Raw genomic sequence first — 20,112 nt, forward strand, 5'->3', positions numbered from 1 at the left:
ACTAAAGCCATCAATGAGATTCTCCAAGGGTTTTTATTGAGAGATTTATTAAATGACGCTCCAGTAATAAAAGTCATGGAGCCCAGTGAAAAAATGTGTCTAAAATTAAATATAAAGAAGACCAAACTAATGACCAAACAACCAGACTCAGAATTGACAATGAAGATACTGAATTGGTAGATAGCTTCTACCTTTTAGGATCAACCATTAATAGTAATGGAACAAGCAGTCCAGAAATATGCTGTTAGTAGAGCAGTTACAAAGGCCTTGGAAAAGATATTCAGATGCCATGATGTGTCTATACTTACAAAGATCAGAACAGTGCAAGCCATGGTATTTCCTGTGACACTCTATGGAAGTGAAAGTTGGACTTTGAAGAAGCAGGATAGGAAGATTATTGATGCCTTTGAACTTTGATGTTGGAGAAGACTCCTGAGAATACCATGGACAGGCAAGAAAACAAACAAATGGATCATCAAACAAACCAACGCAGAATTCTAACTCAAGGCACAAATGAACAGGTTCAAATAATCCTACTTCAGACACATTTTGCAAAGACCTAGCTCTCTGGAAAGCTAGCAAAAGGCTCTAATTATTGGAATGGTGGAAGAAAAGAGAAGAGGATAACCAGCAGCAAGGTGGATGAACTCAATTACAGTGGCAATGAGCACATTGTTGGAAGACCTGAAAGGCCAGATTAGGGACAAATCATCATGGAGAAAATCTACTGATGTGATTCCTAAGAGTTGACACTGACTTGATGGCACATAATCAATTTATTCAATGAGCAATAATGCAATCTGGATTTAACAGAAGAGAATATATGTAGCTCAGGGTTGACTTGTGGAGTTCTTGGTGCTCTTTGAGCTTGATTGTTTGCTAGCAGGGCAAGTTAATATATATAAACAGGCAGCAAACCCTGCACTCACTTGTGGTGATGATGTTACCTAGCTGGGTAATGAAATAACCAAGCTCAGAGAGCACCAAGAACTCCACAATCTGGATTTGTAAGTGAAAAGTAAGATGGCTAAGTTTAAGGTGGTATAAATCCATGTGGACAGTTCCAAGTATTTTCTATAAAATGTACAAATAGGTAAAAGAATAGCAAAAGAGTTTCAAGTTAAGTGTCAAGTAATTAAATTTCATTCAAATAAATTGTACATTCTTTATTCAATGATGGGAATTTAAGTAGCAGTGACTAAATAGGAAAGAGATCTTTGGGTTCACGTTGAATAGCTCAAAAATATATCAACTCAATGTGCAAGAGTAGAAAAAAGAAAACATTCTCCATAATAGGAATAATGAGGAAACCTGCAAGTTGAATTACATATTATTATAATCCTCCTAAATAAATGTATGATAGGGTTGCTTTGTAGAGTTGTGTGGTACCGGATCAGGCTCAAGAAAATACACATTTGAGTTTTGGAGGTTTCCTGAGCCTGCATGGGTAGCAGGCAAGTCCAAGAAAAGGCACAACTCCTTTAAGGTGACAGATACAGTGAGTGTGCTCAATCCAGATCTGATACACCAATTCCCACTTCAGCTCTGAATCCTGCACACCTGAATTGCTTTATAATATGCTGCAATTTTCTAGTAATTCCAGTTCATACTATAGAATTGGAAAATACAGAAAATATCAAGCAAAGTATCAAGTGATTTGGACAAATATCCCATAAAGAAAAGCCAAGTTATTTACAGCTTGTAACATCTCTACTCAGTTTTATAAAATGTGGTATTCCTTAACCTTAATCCGAGATTTTAAAAAATGTTTTCTTTTCTCATTATTTAATGAAACAGATTATCTTGCATCTGCTACCAAACAAACGGAATATTTCTTCACACAAGATTAATGATAACTACTAATTTAGTTCACTTTATCAAAGATATAAAAATTATACAATATAGATTTACCAAAACTATATGACATTTCCATATTTAGATTAAGTATATACCAATGAATAACAATTGCTGGGGAGTAATAATGCTTTCCAAACCAAATTAGGGTGAGACACGCCCTCTCAAAGTGTTAAAGTAGTACTGTCCTTAGGAAGATTTGCATGATTGCTTCAAAGGCTGTCCCTGTCTGTCTGTGAATGGCCAACTGCTTCCCTTCACTGACAATCCTAGCAGCAGTATTGTCTGTGTCTACTCATGCACATATAAACAATCAGGAACAGCTTTTGAAGTAGCCACATGACTCTTCCAAATGATGTGGTGGCTTTAACACTTTGAAGAAGGCTATTTTGCTGATGCTGACATGCTCTGGGAAGCATCTTTTTGGAATACTTTGTACAGCCCTAATAATTATTTTCATGTTCTGCTTTCAAATTTCCCAGAATTTGGGCCTTGTGAAAATCCAGGCTGCTAGATTAGATGGCTCTTTGATATGATCTACCAAGATTCTTCTTCTGTTCTTATGTGTTTCGTATGTTCTTGCAGAGCAGATTTGGTACATATAGAAGAACCTCATTGGCTGCCCTTACCTGCCCTTCGGAATTTCTGGTTCACTGAACATATCCCATATCTTCCAAATATCGCACACATTTTATTCAACAACTCCATATTCTTAGAATAAATTAGATTGTAAATCTGTCAACAAATGCATGGTTTCCCAGAAGAATCACTCTTTTTAAAATAGAGAATATATTTGCTTGCTGTTAGATTATCTTCCTAAAGACTTGGTGGTCACTATACTAGTGTTGCATGCTTTGGAGTAGTTCTACTATATTGTTAAAGGGTAAACCGCCCTAGTTTCTTGCCAAAGAGAAGCCTGTGTTCTATAAATAGGGAGCAAATGGACTGGATACACTCCAGTATGTTTATGGAAGTATGACTGTGGAGTTAAGGAACATGCATCATATTCTACAGGACGTAGAGATCACATCATGAAACGGGGAAAAAGTCATTAAGGGATATTATAATAAGCTATTTAGTGGAACCAAGCAATAGCATAAGGCTAACATTCAATGAATAATGCTTTCATTTTTACTGAAATCACCACAAACATGTATATAAAATCCAATAAACTAAACTAAAAGGCATGATCTAAAAATCCAACATATTTAATCCAGGTGTGCAAAATGTGCAACCATTCCAATATTTCAAGTGGTCTGATTTAAAATACTTTTACCCAGTATGCTGCCAAAAAGACATTCTTAATATAGCAATTACATTTTTATTTACTTGTAGCTGTTTTTAATTTGCTTGTAGAAATGAATGAAAAATGCACTATATTAATGACAGGGCCTTGAAATACACAGCAGATAACTAATGCCCAAAAATTTTTGAGAGAACTACCACTAAATGCATAGCCTGATTTACTGGTTTTTATGTCTCTGATTTATCTTTTGGTTGCAGATTGGTTTTTAGTTTTATTGCATTATATTGTACCATAATTTGTATTGTCCTTTTTTTAAAAAAAAAAAAAATCTGCACTCAGTCGTTACCAACTCTGCAGTGACTGCTTTGGACGAGTCCTTGCAGTTTTCAAGGCAAGGTGTTTCAGAAGTGGTTTGCCAGTGCCTTCTTCCTAGAGCAGAGCCCAGCTGGCGAGTGCAGGAGGCGGGGTTTCCGTTGCTTCGCACCTTTTTCGGGCATGCGCGGGTTCCGCGCTACCGGCAACTGCTCCTGTCTCCTTTTGCAAGGCGCCGCCAGCATTTTTCCTCCCACCCGAGTGGAAGTAGCCATTTATCTACTCACGTGAGTTTTCGAACTGTTGGGTTGACAGGAACTGGGGAGGAAACAGGAGCTCACCCTGCTAACGCGAAGGCTGGGCTCGAACCCCTGAAGTTTCGACCATTTCTGGCGGGAACTTTCAGCGTCATTAAGCTGCTGCGCCACCGCATCCCCTTACTGTCCTTATACATTAAGGTAAAATATAGGTTAACCCTTAAATAAAATATTCAACTCTTTAACATTGTTTTGTTTGCTCTCTGAGCCCAATTACTAATTTTTTAAAGAAACTGGAATTGTGAAACAGTCATACATGGGCAAAACCTTGACCCAAAAACTTGTTCTTCGCAGATTTTAGATAATTATATAGCATTTGCTTACATTCAGATGTCATAACATCCTTTTAACAGTACAAGGCAGCCTTCCAAGAAAATAATGATCAGTCTCTCATATTCATCAAAAGAAATACAACTATAAAATCTGCTTCAAAGTTTTAGAAAAGTATTTTACTTTGTCCACTGAGAATTTCTTATCCAACAAAAATGAAGATCACCTGAAGATTAGAAAACTTTTTTTTATTACTTTACTACACAGAAATAAAGAAAACTATGCAAACAAGAAAGAAAAAAATAAGAGTAAAAGAAAAGATTTTTTTAAAAAGGAATCCTTACATACTAGTCAACTAATCATCCGGCTGGATGAAGAAGATGATTCAAGAAGAGTCTTTTCTGTCCTGGGGCCCACTCTCTGGAACATCAATCCCCTAGAGATGAGTTTTGTCTCAACTCTACTAGCTTTCCTTAAGGCCTTGAAGTCCTGGTTTGGTTATGAAGCCTGGGGCCCTAGGTATGTGGTTGAGCTCATAATGTGGTTATGTTAACAGTGTTGATTGGTTTTTACCTTAGCTGCTGTATATGTTACTTATGATTTGGTTATAAAGTTTTTATCTTGTTTTCTTCATTTTTAGCAGCCCAGAATCATATATTTAAGACAGGCATCCATATAAATTGAATAAATAAAGAAAATAAACTATGGACTGTTTCAACATAGCTGATTAGTTACACCACTTTCATTACATTGAAAAGGAATGAAAGTATAGAAGTTGTTAAATAATCAAGAATAATTCTTTTTGTAAAGTTAAAAATTCTAATATGGTTTAAACATGCCTTTCTTGTCTTGATAGTCCCCATTTCTACTGAACTCGGACTTCCATAATCCATCACCAACACCTTAACTGAGGGGTGATACATGTAATAACTCCAACTAGCTATAGAAAACTTATTTTAAACAACAAAAAATATTTCCCAAACTATAAGTTCTAGACTATTAAGTCAAACATACAAGAAGCCAGCATAGGATAACAGGTTTGCAGAAATGTGCCAGTAGAATGGAAATACATTTCTACATCAAGATTCTGGTTTCTACTAAATGGAGAACACCTCAGACTGCATCTCAAAATAGACACGCATATATCCAGATGCACTCTGAGGTGCTCTTCATTTAGCACTGAAGACAATAGATACAAACCAGTTCATTCATCCACATGTATGTTCAAAGGAAAATGCACCTTCATGTACAAATGAATAAAATGCAAATGGAATGACAAGTATTACTATTACAACAACAAAAAGCAGAGAATGTGATTAAATGGTCAGTGTTCACAATGGAAAACAATAGGAAGAATGATCTCCTCAAAAATTTGTGTTGAGACTAATAGTTGTCATTTAGTCCATAAATAGTCTAAAATTAGAGGTGAGGGTTGTTGACAGACATCAAATTATTCCAGATGATTAAAGATAAAATATACTGCAAGAGCTCCAAACAGCAATTCCAAACTATGAGGATAGATAGCAAAGTGGCAGATATCTTGTCCTCAGCCCCAAGAAAGAAGGAAGGGGGAACATGAAAGTATCCAAGAGGTATACAAGTCCTTCAAAACTAAATATAGGCCATATATTGATAACAAAGCCATGTATCTTCAAAGCTACCCCTGGGAATGTGAGGTTATTGCCATCCCAAGGAAAGACAATCCCTGAAATTCTGTAAAAGCTACCGCTTCCCTGTACAGTTATTTTCATGCTTTGATTATGGGTTCAGGTTGTTGTAATAATAATATTTAATCACTGAAACAGATGTAGATGGCTGCCTTTGTTACTTGCATTAGCACTGTGTAAAGCATCTGAAAGAGGTGCTCTGAAATGTTTAAATGCAAGAACAAAGCACTTCTCTACAAAGTTATCACTATAGCTGCTGTTTCTTTTTTGCGAGCCTTTTGTATCTGCTTTGAAACTTTGTTCCCAACTGTTTCCCAATGCATGAAAAACAAACCATGCATGAGGAGATGGCAAGAAGCTGCTTTTGGAGAAGGCATCTTCAAAAGAACCTTGCAAAAGATGTGACTGCTCTAACAATTTGAAGAGAGGCAATTTGTTCATGCTCCTCTATAGTGCATGTTCTTCAGATGCTTTTGGCTCCCCTTGCTTGTATGTTATTAAGTTTCTGTTAAATACTTTTTTTTTATAATATATTTGATAATATATTTTAACAAACCATTAATCTCAACTATTTTACTTTAGGTGAATGTCATTTTGCTTTATGTTCGCACTGAAAGTATCTGCTAGCAAACGAATCATCCCACCCCAAACAATTGGTGTTCCAACTCTTCTGAACAGACTATAACAGGACAAAACCTCTCTCCTCACACCAAAGTCTCAGTTTGATTCAGTTCCCAATGCTATTTTGCTTTATGAAAGTCATGTGGTTAGCCCTCGTGCATGAGATTAACAACATGCCTATGTCCAACCAATAGAGGTAGCATTCTATGACTAAAAGGTCTGTAAAAAAAAAAAAAGTCCAACTTCTCTTTTAGCTGAGAAAGTGAAGAATGGTTCAGGCATGCTGACTTTCTGGTTTGTTGTGTAAGATTAGGTGTCCATTCATAACAGGCAAGCAGACTACCTTACAGAGAATGAAAAAATAAGCAGCAATTTTGCTCACAATCCGAAATTTAAATCCCAATGAAAGCATTTAAGGCGTGCTTATTCCAAAGGAAGTCTAACTTAAAAGTAAAACTGCCATTCTTGGAGGGGGAACATCTAGTATAAAGGCACTAAATGTTAGAAATATCCATTCGGAACCCCACTTTACATCCACTTTACAACAGCAATTTCACTTTTGGCTAGAAGGGTGCATCTTTTGTCTCTTAATTTTCCATTCTCTCTTTTCTCTGCTATTCACTTAAAGCAGGAGTACGGAGCGATCATGTGATTCCTCACACCGAGTCGTGAGGGCTAATTGCTTAAGGCCCAGATTACACTAAAGCCACAAGATCAGGCGATCTATAAGCTGCACATAAAGTGAACTAAGAAGTAAGATGACAAAAGCACTAGGTATACATGTTTAACAGCAAACCAAACAATAGAGCAGTTAACAGAAAGTTCTGACTCCCCCCTGGAAAGGGAAGGAACTGGCTGGAAAATGCGCTCGCTTCAACACAGGAGTAAGCCCTACTTCCCCACTTCCCTTTTTTGTCATCACCTGAGTGGATGAAGCCGAAAGGCACCTTCGATCGATTCAGCACCTGCTTTTCCACAGCGCTTCTCTACTACCGTAATCCTAGCTGCACCCAATAACCTTCCCGCAATACTGGCTGCAGCCTGACACTCTGAAGACACTTCACGGGTTTGGAGACGCAGCAAGCAAGTCCCCTCCCTTCCAGAGGAATCTGGGCTTGCTTTCACCTCTTTCTACCTAGCGCTCGCACAGGTAACCGCCATCGGGCACGAGGACAGAAGAAAGCGGGGCCCGTAGAGAAAGCGGAATGTGGGCAAATGCCTGTAGACAACAGACCGGTCGCCACCCGCAGGACTTCAGGTCACCGCGACCAGGACGAAGAGCGACTCTAATTCCCAGGGCAAACCGTCCGCCTCCTCCTCCGAGCGGCGTGGCGAAGGCGCAAACGCAAAAGCCGCTCCGCGCGCCCGGCCAGCCGGCCAGTTCTATTTACTCACCCTCCAGCCACGCGCTCGCTGCACCCGGCGCCTCGCCTACCCGCTCTCCGCAACAGCCGCCAAGCACGCCGGCAGGACCCGGATGCACATCAAACGAAGAAATAAATAAATAAAACGCCCAACGGAAGTGGAGGAAGGAGGCGCGAACACTACGGAGATCTAGAAGGAGCACAGGCCGGACTTCCGGTTTTGGCTTTTCCTACCGCAAAGCGGAAGGCCTGACCCCAGAAATTGGTTAAGAAATCGAGGATTTTAAGGTCGCATCAGCACGTCCCCAAGAAGCAAAAGCAAACGCAGGTTCCTATTCTCGGACATCCTAGATTTATTTTTCTTTTCAGTTGTATAAAATGCGACCTCTCTACCTACAAGGCTGCAGTTGAATGATGGAATTAGCCGAGAGGGGTAAAGGGGCCATTCAAGCGGTTGAAGTTTCCTACAGCTCTAAGTCGCATAAATAAGAGATTGGAGAAACGGAAGCGGGAGAGCGAAGAGAATCCAAATCCCCTTTAGCCCAACCTTTAACCGACGATAATGCAGTATTCCAAAAGGCTGCCCTAAGCGCATTTTTCTACCTCTCGGCAAGAGAACGAGCACCGATCGAGCGCGCGAGAAAGGGCTGCCTACAATCCCGAGCCTGGACGCCGGTGCCCGCAATCCTCTGCCCGGAGAAATAGGGGACAACCTCTAGCTGGAGGCTTGGCGCAAAGGGTCACGGAGTTGCAACAGTGAAGTTGAGCTGCTGGGGGTTTCTTTGACCCAGCCTGCGAGTCTCCTTTCAAAACGTTTCGGACCTGAAGAAATAGCCGTTTCTTGCAGCCCCGCTTAGAGAACCTGGGAGGAGGATAACAGACGTCCTCAACGCACAGATGCACCCGCCAGCTCGTCCCCGTTGGTGGGGGGAGCGATGTTTTCAGTACAGATAACACTGTACAGCTTTCTTTCCCGTTTAATGGCTATATAATTTGGGAAGAGAAAAATCCCAACATATTTCAGGATTCCTACTTGTACCCTGAAAAATTTTTCTTTATACATTGCCCCATTCTGCTCCCAAAGTAAAAGCCTAAGCTCCCCAAGCTCACTATTAGAGTGAGCAATAAGGACCTGAGAGAAAAGGTGAATCTGTAGTATGTCAGTCCTTTCAGTTAATTACAATTTAATTAACCATGGGTCTGTTTGCTAAGGTTACACAACACTAAATAAACCAGAGCTTACATGCTGCAGTGACTAGCTCCACACAACATGCTGTCAAAGCCAAATGAATTCAGTCACTACTCATTTAACTCCAATTCTAATACAGAATTGCTTCAAAACTCTACTCCCTGACATTCTGTGATATAAAAACCAAATATATGAAAATCATATTAAAGAAAACAAAAATGTCAGGACTATAAATTGTATATGTTACTGGAATACTTAAATCCCAAAATTAAATTCAGTTGGCCATGTAATGGATATCAAAGATTCCAATATCTTATTTCTTGCCTATTTGTACCCAGTGGAGTCCAAATATGTTAATTATGGTTTTGATCTGCCATTTTTCCTATGTTGCTTCAAGTAATTTCCATTGTTTCCAATGGAAATTGCACACATCTTTCAGTCAATATTTTTCCAAGAAGTTATTACTTCCCCATTTTAATTTAATTCTGATTTTGAATCCAATTCTTTAATAATGTCACCAAATACCATTCTTTCCCATGCTTTCTAAAAGGAGCAGATGTGCTTTAAACAGGCAAGTGGTGGGAGCAGGTACACAATCTTTGTTTTAAGAACATGGGACAGACTGTTAAGATATAAAATGTTATCCACCTACAGGGTAAAACCAGTAACTGTAAGCAACAAAATCCAGGGTTCAAGAACATCTCTTCCTTCCACCCCCCAAAGGAGACAAAACTAACAATAACCCTAATTTAAGTATTGTTTTTAAACGTTTAAAATTATTTCAGATAAAAGTAGCTTTTATCCACTGTTAAAGAGTTATTCTGGAATGTGTGTTAAACTCTTATCTGCTACTTCCCCTTTTATTTCTGACATATTATTGCTAACATTGAACACTGAAAAAATAGACAAGCACACAGAATAAAACAGCTAATATATAACCTATAATTTAAAACGAAACTTGTAATGGTAAATAGGCATTTAACAAAAGTTTGGCACCTTAAATTGTACTCATCAGCAAGTGAATCAACATTTTTATCAAAATGGACAGAATAGGAGGACATGGTTCACCATCTGAACCTCACCAGTTCCACAAATGGCTTGTTCAAAAGGTATCTTCTGATATCTGGCAGACATTAGCACTGAGGAAATGGGCATTAAGTTGAACTAACAGAAGCTCTATAATAGTTCAGCAATGTGATTTGGGAAAGGTAGGAGGCAGAGGCAAAGCTGTTATTAGCCAAACCTGCATACAAATTACTGAAAATTGTATGTTTATTCCTTAGTAAACCTGAATCCAAGATACTGTGCTGGATTTTTCTTTTGACATTTTCAAAACCCAACATGGCAACAAATCCTGGAGAAAAATATAGGGCTTGAATTTTTCTTCCCCAGTTCTGTTCCAATAGGTTTAATGCTGTCTTCTAGAATTAAAGGGCCCAAGCTACTGGTAAAAAAACAAGTTTTTAGCCAAAGACTAAACATAAAGAACCAAGACCACGTTGTTGCTATTTGGCATGCCAAAAACTACTGTCCTTCATCTCACAAGAATACAGCATGCCTTAACGGTTTACTGTCCCAGCAGTCTTTTCATCGAACTGCCAGCATCAGCTCCTTTAATAGTCCAGTTGTTTCTTCTCTTATTCTTCATATGAATTTCTTTCCTGAAAAAATGGTGGAAATGGATACTGTACCTACAGGGGGAACTGAACTATTGTCCATCAGATGCTTTTCAAATTTGTTATATGAGAAAGCATATAACACATTTGTTATAAAAGTGTTAAACTGAACATAATTTTTCAGATATTAAGTATGTACACTAACTAAAGACTTTTGAAAGTCCAGTAAAAGAAAAAAGTCACTATTTAATACTTGTAAAGAAATGGATGTATATTTCACAGAATGAGATATCTAGCTAATAATTATTAATGTATCAACTCAGAATGTTCCAACAGAAAATCCTTGTAATGAAATAAAGTTATGCATATTAGTTCTCCATAACAATATCTGTCCTGAAAAAATAAGTTTCACACATATCCAATTTTAAATATTTTTTACTTTTGTAAAAAATAAATATTTTATACACAGGGGCCATCAAAACATTTTACAAGAGCACACTTACAGCTAACATTAATTGTGGTATTTAATAGATTTAACAGTACAAGAAAAGTGATTCTACTTTCCAAATATACCATACACAGAACATAAAAAGATGTACTTAGCTTGTCTTCCAACATACAGGCTGTATTTTGACATAACTCAAAGCCAACATTTAATCCAGTATGGTTTGCACTTATACTAGAAAAACAAACACATAACTTACCAAGATATACATATCAGGCCAACTATGAGAAATTTGTTTGTCTCATTTGTCTTCTATTTCTACTGCATGAGCATTGTTCATACTGCTCAAAAAGTTAACACATTACAGTCATTAGTATAAGTGTGGGGTAATTCTTGCAACTACAAATGTGAGCATTACTTCTTAGTAGTCTGACAGGCAACTTTTATGGTTACACTATTTCAGGTATGAAGCTTATCTTCAGATTTAAACCCTCTGGACTGCACTACAAAAGGATATCAGAAAAAATCCTCATAGAAATAATTACATGGTACAGATCAAACCAGTATGAAAGGCTATGTTACTGTACTCTTTCTGTTGTCCAATGGTCAACAGCTCTTTAGTTAGAACAATTACTTTAGTGCTGCACCCAAAGAATCTCAGAATCAGAATTAGCGGTTGCAAAATTCAGGAACTCTTGCTGTATTCAGAGACATAATAGAGTTTAAACTGAGAACACATATTAGGAGATATATATGGGTGTATGACAAATGTATCAGAACTGGCCATTTAACAATAGCCAACATTAATTTGCTTTTTTGTTGTCTATTATTGGAAGAATAATACTGTCCATATTTAAGGATGTATCTCAAAATACAATCAAATCTTCAACTTTTCAAACATGCCCAATTCAAATATTCTTCAAATATTTAAGCATCTAGTCATTTTATATATCTACTGTCAATTTTACTTGATGTTTTTGATAGATCAACAAATAATTGATAATTATCCATTACTGATGGATGTTTTATAAGTCTAGTCTTCACTGATAAAAATAGTGCTGTTATCTGTACTCCAACTTATATAATCCTCTTTAGGCATTACACCTTTAAGTCTAAAATGCCAAGTTGTGTCCCCCTCATAAAGTATTACAGACTACTATAGTCATTTATCAGATGAGGATTTCTGAAAGAAATTATGATTTCAGAATTCAGAAGACAGAAAAAAAGAAAAACAAGTAGGCAAATGCAAAAGTATTCTTGTTTCATGAAGTCCCCATCAAACTAGTAGAATGGATTGTTTGTTCCTTACTCTAATTTGTATCAGATCAGAAGTTCTTTTCCTAAATTTTCAATTTTTTATCTATATTCAATTACTCATTATAATTTAGTAAATCTGCCTTATTGAGGGCTCAGTGTTTATTAAAAGTCCTACCATATGAGACACTGTTCATTTAGAGAAGTAGTTGAATTACTGGCAGCATTATGGCACATCAAATGCCATGTGCCTATGTCCCTTTTGAAATGCAGACTTGAAACAACTGCAGAAACTGCAGTGATCATCTCAGTGCTCCTTTGAGCTCATAATTTTATTGGGAATGAATATGGGATACAAATTAGGAAATACGACCAGTATAGATTTCCTTATTTTTCAGATCTTAGAGAATCATTATACAATAATACATAAATATAAAGCCTATCATCAAGACATACTTCATGTAATCACTGCACATTTTAAAAAATACTATATACCATTAAAGTTGCATTGAAAGTGACTATCATCAATACTCTGGCATCCTCAGCATTTGACTTCAGAAATTCAAGACTTCATTCCACCAAAAGCTGTACACTATCAGTCTGTTTCTGTGGTTGCTGCTGGTGGTCATATTTCCTTGCTAGAAAAATAAATGCATTTAAATATTAGGCGGCAATCCTAATGTACTTACTAGAAAGTAATCCACACTGCACACAGTAGGGCTTACCTCCAAGTAAACATACATAGGATTGGTCTCTAAATCTATTATAAGATAAAGTCTTGTGTTGGTTGAAGTAACAAACTGAAGTATAAGTTTAGCAGTTTACAATACATTTTGGACCAAAATTAATCATTTCTCACAACTGCCAAACGTCCATTTTTAATCACTATGAGAGTTTTCTTGCCTGATACTGAATTGTTGTAAATCATAGTAGCAGCAGTAAACCTAAGAACATGTTCAGCAGTTATAGAATAAGAAATATGTTGTTTAGCTGGGGCCTCAATCTACTAACCAGGATTGACTCTAGGGATATACATGGGGTCTTTTTATGTTTTGGGAAAAGAGATGTAATGGAAGCACACCTACTCTAAGAACCAATAAGGAAAGCTACTTACACACAAAAAAACTCCAAACTGCTTTGACTTTGTAAACTGGAGTTTGAAAATCGGCTTTCACATACTTAAATGTGGGCAGAAAATGGACAAAACTATCTCATACTGATCAAGTGAAATTAACAGGTTATATCCTTAAATCTCCCTGTATATATTAAAAAAATATTTTTAGACCTTCATTATATGGAGGCACTGTTAAACATCCAACTAACTGATTAGGGCTTGGCTTTGTAGAAACCTCACTCCTTTGTTCCCATCACAGTGAACAGAAAACTTTGTCTGGAAAACCTATCATTTCACTCTGTGCTGTAATAGGAATACACTAATAACAATCTCATTCCCAGAGTCTCACTCCTTATGTAGCCAAAATGGCACAACTGACACAAAAGATAAACAGCTTTGCAAGTACTTCACCACCACCACCCACAAGTCTCAGGGAGTAAACATTCCCAAAGAGAGCCCAATAATGATTAAGCATGCACAGAATGCTAACTATTGGGGATAGAGATAAAGGAGAAATTGAAAATTCTAGAAAAGAACATGAGTAGGATCCTAAATTGGAGCACTAGACATTACAGCATTTTATAGTATCCAATTCAGTTATGTTCTACAGATCTTCTTTAGATCTTCTAGAGATCTCTCTGTCTAATGTGATTTTAACAACTTTTTCTCAGGACCATGTAATAAGAAAGAACACTACCCCGACTATACAAAGGAAGAGAAGCATGACAAACATGTAAAGGATAAACTGTGCTATTATACATTTCTGACCAGTATGAAATGTAGAAATGCACGTATGAATCAAGGGTCATTAGCACGGCAAGCCCGTTAACAATCCTGCAGTCCGTAATAGGATTTATCACCTGCATGATCCATACACATTACAGTTCTATAAGTAGATGAGCATAACAATCACAACCCTGGAGACATATTAAATATTTTTAAGTTCAGGGTATTAGTAACTTCAAGCCCTGCTAATGTCAACAGTCAAATTTGGATTTCATCATATATATTTAGCATCAAATTCCATTTTTTTAAAAAATGGGATCTATAGCTTACCCAAACCTTAAAAGTATCAAAATCAATAATTTATACTTACCGATAGAATACATCTCTAATTGCTGCCGAAGACGGACTTTTTTCACACTGTCATAAAAGTTTGGTTCAGATGGTATGTCTATAGTTGGAGGTAATGTAAAAATCCTCATAATCTTCCTCTTATTTCTGAAGTCCAAAAGGAAAAGAAAAATGTAAGTAATACAAAAGCAGATATGTTTCCCTTACTGGTAAATGAAGTTAGCAACCTGTCTTAATTTCTACAGCAAAGAAATAGAAATACAGTTGGATTTCAATTAGAAATAACACAGATTATCGCCAATTTCCCAAGAAATCAAACTTTAAAATCACCAAAAGATATAACTTCAGAAATTAGGCTATAAATGTTTAAATGTCACATGGTAGCAAGGCTTCTTGCTCGCTCCATTCTAATACCATACTTCATGCAAGGACCACTGCTAGACATTTATGCCTTGTGAAGGAGCCTGTGCGTTCACCTAAATGTGAAATGCATAGATTCAGTGTTTAGATGCTGTACTCAGGACATGAAAGCCAGTGTAAATTACCTATATCAACTTATACAGATCCTTTGAATTGAGCGTCAGTTCTGCAAGGTTATGCAATTACAGCAAGGTCATGAAGGTGCAGTGTCTGCTTCTTTGATTGGTACCCAGATAGCTAGTATAGATGCTTCTCAAAAGGAAGAGCTAATAGGCAGTAAGTGTTGCAGAAAATGAATTTGTAAACTAAGAAATCCCCACCTCAAATCTCAGATCTCCCATAAATTGTCACAAGTCATTCATGCACAATTCATTCTTTCTCTTAACACTCAGGGATCAATAATAGTAATTAGATTTTATTAGATTACAGCAAGATAAGATGCATGAAATATTTTGAAAACCCTGCTGAAAGCAATATATAACTTCTTATAATTTCACCTTACCATTCTATTCCCACCTGTGGGCATACACCAAGAGGGCCAAGCTGGCCAGCACCGCCAGCAGGTAACCTTTATGTTACTGTTATTCATAAAGGTATGTACTGTTTCCCTCAAAGACATTTATTTTTGTAACACAATAGCAATACAATGTGTTTTTTATTTGTATTAAGTTTGTTTTCAATATTAGCTAAACCAGACTTTCCCTAACTTATTGAAAAGGTAATAATTAGCTACAGTACTGAAAAAGAATAAGGGAAATTGCAAAACTCTATGAACTCTGAGGCAGCAAAAGCTATCCAACAATGAGTTGAAAACAGTAACACAACACTCATAATAAACATTTATTTGGACAGTAAATTGTGCCAAGTGATGCCTAACATTTTCTTTATATTATTATTGAAATTGTAATTATTACATTGAATTAGACTCAGACTTAGTCATGAGCAATAAACATTTAGTCATCCTCATAAAAATGCACTGAAAGGAAGGGGTTGCTGACTAGTGTATGGGGAGGTGTGAAGTGCTGAGACAGAACCAGGAATTTTCTCACATTAGGCAGGGGCATAGTCTATAAACAGAACACGTTTCTCTCTGATATCCTCCCTCCCCATCACCAAATAAATAAATAAATCAAATTCTATTCATAGAAGCTCCTGTTTTGTAGCACTTCCAGAGCAGACAAGAAAGTTTGCAACTGTCAGCCCAGAAGCATGCACCTAAATCCCGAGGTAACCAATTGCTGATGCAATAACAACCAGCACTTGCAAGCCTAGCCATATAACCTGAAAGTTTGTAAGCAATTATTGCCAGAAGCTTTGGCAATATCGCAACTTTCCACTGCTGAGAACTGGGACTCTCTAGGAAAAGACATCCCAACACTCGAAGATGAATTAGGAAGCGGCATCTCTGAATCAGGATTCAACAATCAGTTCATAAAGGGGAGTGTGGTTTCTCTCAGCCTCGGCACCTACAGCGGAAGGAAAATAATACCGATCTACCGAACTGAGATGCTCACGTATTCTAAATCAATATACAAATAGGAGTCACTTCCTTCCCGTTGAGATTCCCACCTGCGGGCGTACACCAAGAGGGCCAAGCTGGCCAGCACCGCCAGCAGGTAAATGTTGGTGGCCTCATTCCAAGCCTCGTGTACTGAATAGTCCATGGCGGCTGCACCACCCCCGCCACTTTCGCCCAGCGCCCGGGCACCGGCCATGGGGAATAGAAGAAAGCGCAGACCGCCGTCCCCCAAACAGGAAACGAGACGTGATCTCAGATCCTTCAGGCGCTCCCAGATCGAAGACAAAGCAAGGAGCAAACTCCTACGCAGTTCTCAGCTTCCGGGTTGACTTGACGACGACGCCTGTGAGGGAAACGAAAGCCGATCAATGGCGGGGGGAGGGTGGCTTGCGCAACCGCGACCCGATGTTACCGTTTTCTTTCTTACCCATCCGAATCGCCGCCCCCTCCCCCCGGAGACGCAGCAGTGAAGGCAGGGGTTGACTTTTCCTGTGTCAGTTCTTTCCTGCGGAAAAACGGAGGGCAAAATCTCCGAACGGAGTGCAAAAGTTCTGCACGCGGAAGCCAGATTTGGACTGGGAAGGAAGCCAGTAGCGAATTTGGAGATGAAATTTAAACCTCCTTTTAACCAAGGATCTTGGAGAACTTTTGCCACGTTTATAGGAGTTCTTTATTGCTCATACTTACATACATTTTGCTGTTAAAAAGCTATTGTGTATTGTTACTAAAAAGGAAAAAAAACAAACCATGGATTGTAGAGAAGATAGTATAGCTGCGGGGCTGAATCTGAGCTTGGAGGTCTCAGACCTTCTCTCCCAGGAGCCTTCTGGCTCTACACAGCCTGGCTCTGCCTTGGCGTATCTGCTCGGTAGTTGCCGCCGCTGCCCAGATCAGCCGCTCTAAGAATTCTGGGAGTTGAAGACCAGACATCTTAAAATTGCTGGAGATGAGACTCGCTGGCCTAGATAGACAGATAAGCTTTATCGGAGCCTTAGACCAGCAGCTTAAAATAACATGTTAGGGCAACATGTCCAGGTAGTAATACAATAGCAAAATGCATTAATATAAATTGAAAAGAAAACAAAAAAACAGAATGTGAGTACAGTAACTGAAAAAAATGATAAGTTACAGTTTTTACAGTCAGTTCCAATTAAGTCCAGTGGCTTGTGACAGCAATACAGGTAGTCCTCGCTTTTGGTCACTAAGCGAAGCGGTCGTTAGGTGAAATATGTGACCGCACCATTTAGCGATGGCAGTTCTGGTAATCCTGGTTGTGGTCATTAGGCAAGGACTGCGCCATTGTTAGGCGAGGACCTCACGCTTCTCCTCCTCTGCCACACTTGCCTCTGCTTCAACTCCCCTATCTCCCCCCCATCTCTGCCCCTTTGGTTGCCCTCATTCTGTTGCCACCTACCCCTGCCGGCCCACGCTGGCCCCAGCTGACCTTCACCATCTTCTTCCTCCCACTGCAGACGAGGCATGCCGGCCAAGGCAGCTGCTGGCCCTTTGCGAGAACATGCTGTTCTCTAGTGCCAACTCAGTTATTTGCATTCGGGTTATCAGTTCCACTCTCCAGGAATGATTGATTGGGCAATCCTGAAGTACAGGAATAATAATCTCGGTTTCAATATCAGAGTGGATACACTGTTGCTCTTAGAAAAGAATGTTATTATCTCCCTCTTAACATCACTGTGGGGAAATACAGATATTTGGAATGTATATTTGGGAGTGGTGAAAGGTGGGCACGTGAGATGTGAGCTGGTAGGTTTCTTACGGTCCTGAATTCTTTGTTTAACTTTAAGCTTTTTCCAAGCCCATCATAAATAGATCTTGGCAAGCAATAAACACAGTTGGATGAAATTTGGTTTTGGCTCTTGTTTCTTTTTTGACCACAACTAATGTGAAAATGTCATGTCCCAAAGGTTTTTGCCCACAGTGGACATAATCAATTGGTGCGATATGACATTGTGGTTGCAGCATGGTTGCTTAAATTTGCAGAAGAAACTGTCAACCATTGGTCAATAAACCTAACGTAATTCATTTAGCAGGGGAAAAAAGCATGAAAGAGTTGAAGAAAGTAGACATAATCCACTGGAATGTGAAATTCACTGGTGGGCAAAAAGCTTGGGAGGACAAAAAAGGAACAAGAGCCTTGGTTTTTCCATGGAAAAGTGGGACTGAACGAGAGAATCTCCTCCAAAAATGTGCTTGAGCCAGTATTTTAACTAATACAGTGGTACCTCGGGTTACGAATGCCTCTGCTAACGAACTTTTCGTGTTGCGACCAGCTCCAGCCGCAAAAATTTACCTCGGGTTACAAACCGGATCTGTGGCCATTTTCCGCTGTGACACGTGGTCCGCAGCCATTTTCCGCCCATTCCACGTGGTCCGCGGGCATTTTTCCACCCGTGCCACATGGTCTGCGGCCATTTTCCGCCCATTCCACGTGGTCTGCGGCCATTTTCCCACCCGTGCCAAGTGGTCCACGGCCGTTTTTCCGCCCTGCCGCGTGGTCCACAGCCATTTTTCCACCCCAGCCGTGTGGTCCGCGGCCGTTTTTCCGCCCTGCCGCGTGGTCCGCAGCCGTTTTTCCGCCCTGACGCGTGGTCCACGGCCGTTTTTCCACCCCTGACACGTGGTCCGCAGACGCCGGAACAGATTAACGGTAATTAAATTGAACCTTATGGGAAAATTTGCTTCGGGTTGCGAACAAATCAGGTTGCGACCAGAGTCACGGAACGGATTAAGATCGTAACCCAAGGTACCACTGTATACAGGTGAAACTCGAAAAATTAGAATATCGTGCAAATGTTCATTTATGTCAGTAAGGCAACTCAAAAGGTGAAACCAATATATGAGATAGACACATTACATGCAAAGCGAGATATGTCAAGCCTTACATTGGTATAATTGTGATGATTATGGTGTACAGCTTATGAAAACCCCAAATTCAAAATCTCAGAAAATTAGAATAGTGTGAAATGGTTCAATATTCTAGGCTCAAAGTGTCCCACTCTAATCAGCTAATGAATCCGTAACACCTCCAAAGGGTTCCTGAGCCTTTAAATGGTCTCTCAGGCTGGTTCAGTAGGAATCACAAGCATGGGAAAGACTGCTGACCTGACAGTTGTGCAGAAAACCATCATTGACACCCTCCATAAGGAGGGAAAGCCCCAAAAGGTAATTGCAAAAGGAGTTGGATGTTCCCAAAGTGCTGTATCCAAGCACATCAATAGAAGGTTATGTGGAAGGGAAAAGTGTGGAAGAAAAAGGTGCACAAGCAGCAGGGATGACCGCAGCCTGGAGAGGATTGTCAGGAAACGGCCATTCAAAAGTGTTGGGGACTTTCACGAGGAGTGGACTGAGGCTGGAGTTAGTGCATCAAGAGCCACCACACACAGACAGATCCTGGACATGGGCTTCAAATGTCGTATTCCTCTTGTCAAGCTGCTCCTGAACAACAAACAACATCAGAAGCGTCTTACCTGGGCTACAGAAAAAAAGAACTGGTCTGTTGCCCAGTGGTCCAAAGTCCTCTTTTCTGATGAGAGCAACTTTTGCATCTCATTTGGGAACCAAGGACCCAGAGTCTGGAGGAAGAATGGAGAGGCACACAATGCACGATGCTTGAAGTCCAGTGTGAAGTTTCCACAGTCTGTGTTGATTTGGGGAGCCATGTCATCTGCTGGTGTTGGGCCACTGTGCTTCATTAAGTCCAGGTCAACACAGCCGTCTACCAGGAGGTTTTGGAGCACTTCATGCTTCCTTCCGCGGACGAGCTTTATGGGGATGCTCACTTCATTTTCCAGCAGGACTTGGCACCTGCCCAC

At 39.3% G+C, this 20,112-nt stretch overlaps 1 protein-coding gene across 5 annotated transcripts in view; it reads right to left on the reverse strand.

Moving 5' to 3' along the window:
* Positions 1-17,821, reverse strand: part of SMIM19 (small integral membrane protein 19) — a 42,769-nt gene extending 24,948 nt beyond the window's left edge. The window contains exons 1-4 of one of the 5 annotated variants that reach the window (XM_088135400.1): positions 17,697-17,821; positions 17,029-17,243; positions 16,333-16,625; positions 14,366-14,490 (exon numbers count right to left, since the gene is read on the reverse strand). In XM_088135400.1, coding sequence (XP_087991526.1) covers positions 14,366-14,490; positions 16,333-16,478 — 271 coding nt within the window. In that variant the 5' untranslated portion in view covers positions 16,479-16,625; positions 17,029-17,243; positions 17,697-17,821. Of the gene's footprint in view, positions 1-9,763; positions 12,794-14,365; positions 14,491-16,044; positions 16,230-16,332; positions 16,626-16,709; positions 17,008-17,028 lie in introns of those variants that run through there. The other 4 variants (XM_088135472.1, XM_088135590.1, XM_088135356.1 and 1 more) reach the window with 4 other exon arrangements.
* Positions 17,822-20,112: the final 2,291 nt, after the last annotated feature.

This window comes from Python bivittatus, unplaced genomic scaffold, assembly GCF_059951505.1.
Source record: "Python bivittatus isolate LINGU-HERP-01145 unplaced genomic scaffold, Pbiv_v1 ctg000000_np1212, whole genome shotgun sequence".
In the NCBI taxonomy this organism is placed as follows: domain Eukaryota; kingdom Metazoa; phylum Chordata; class Lepidosauria; order Squamata; family Pythonidae; genus Python; species Python bivittatus.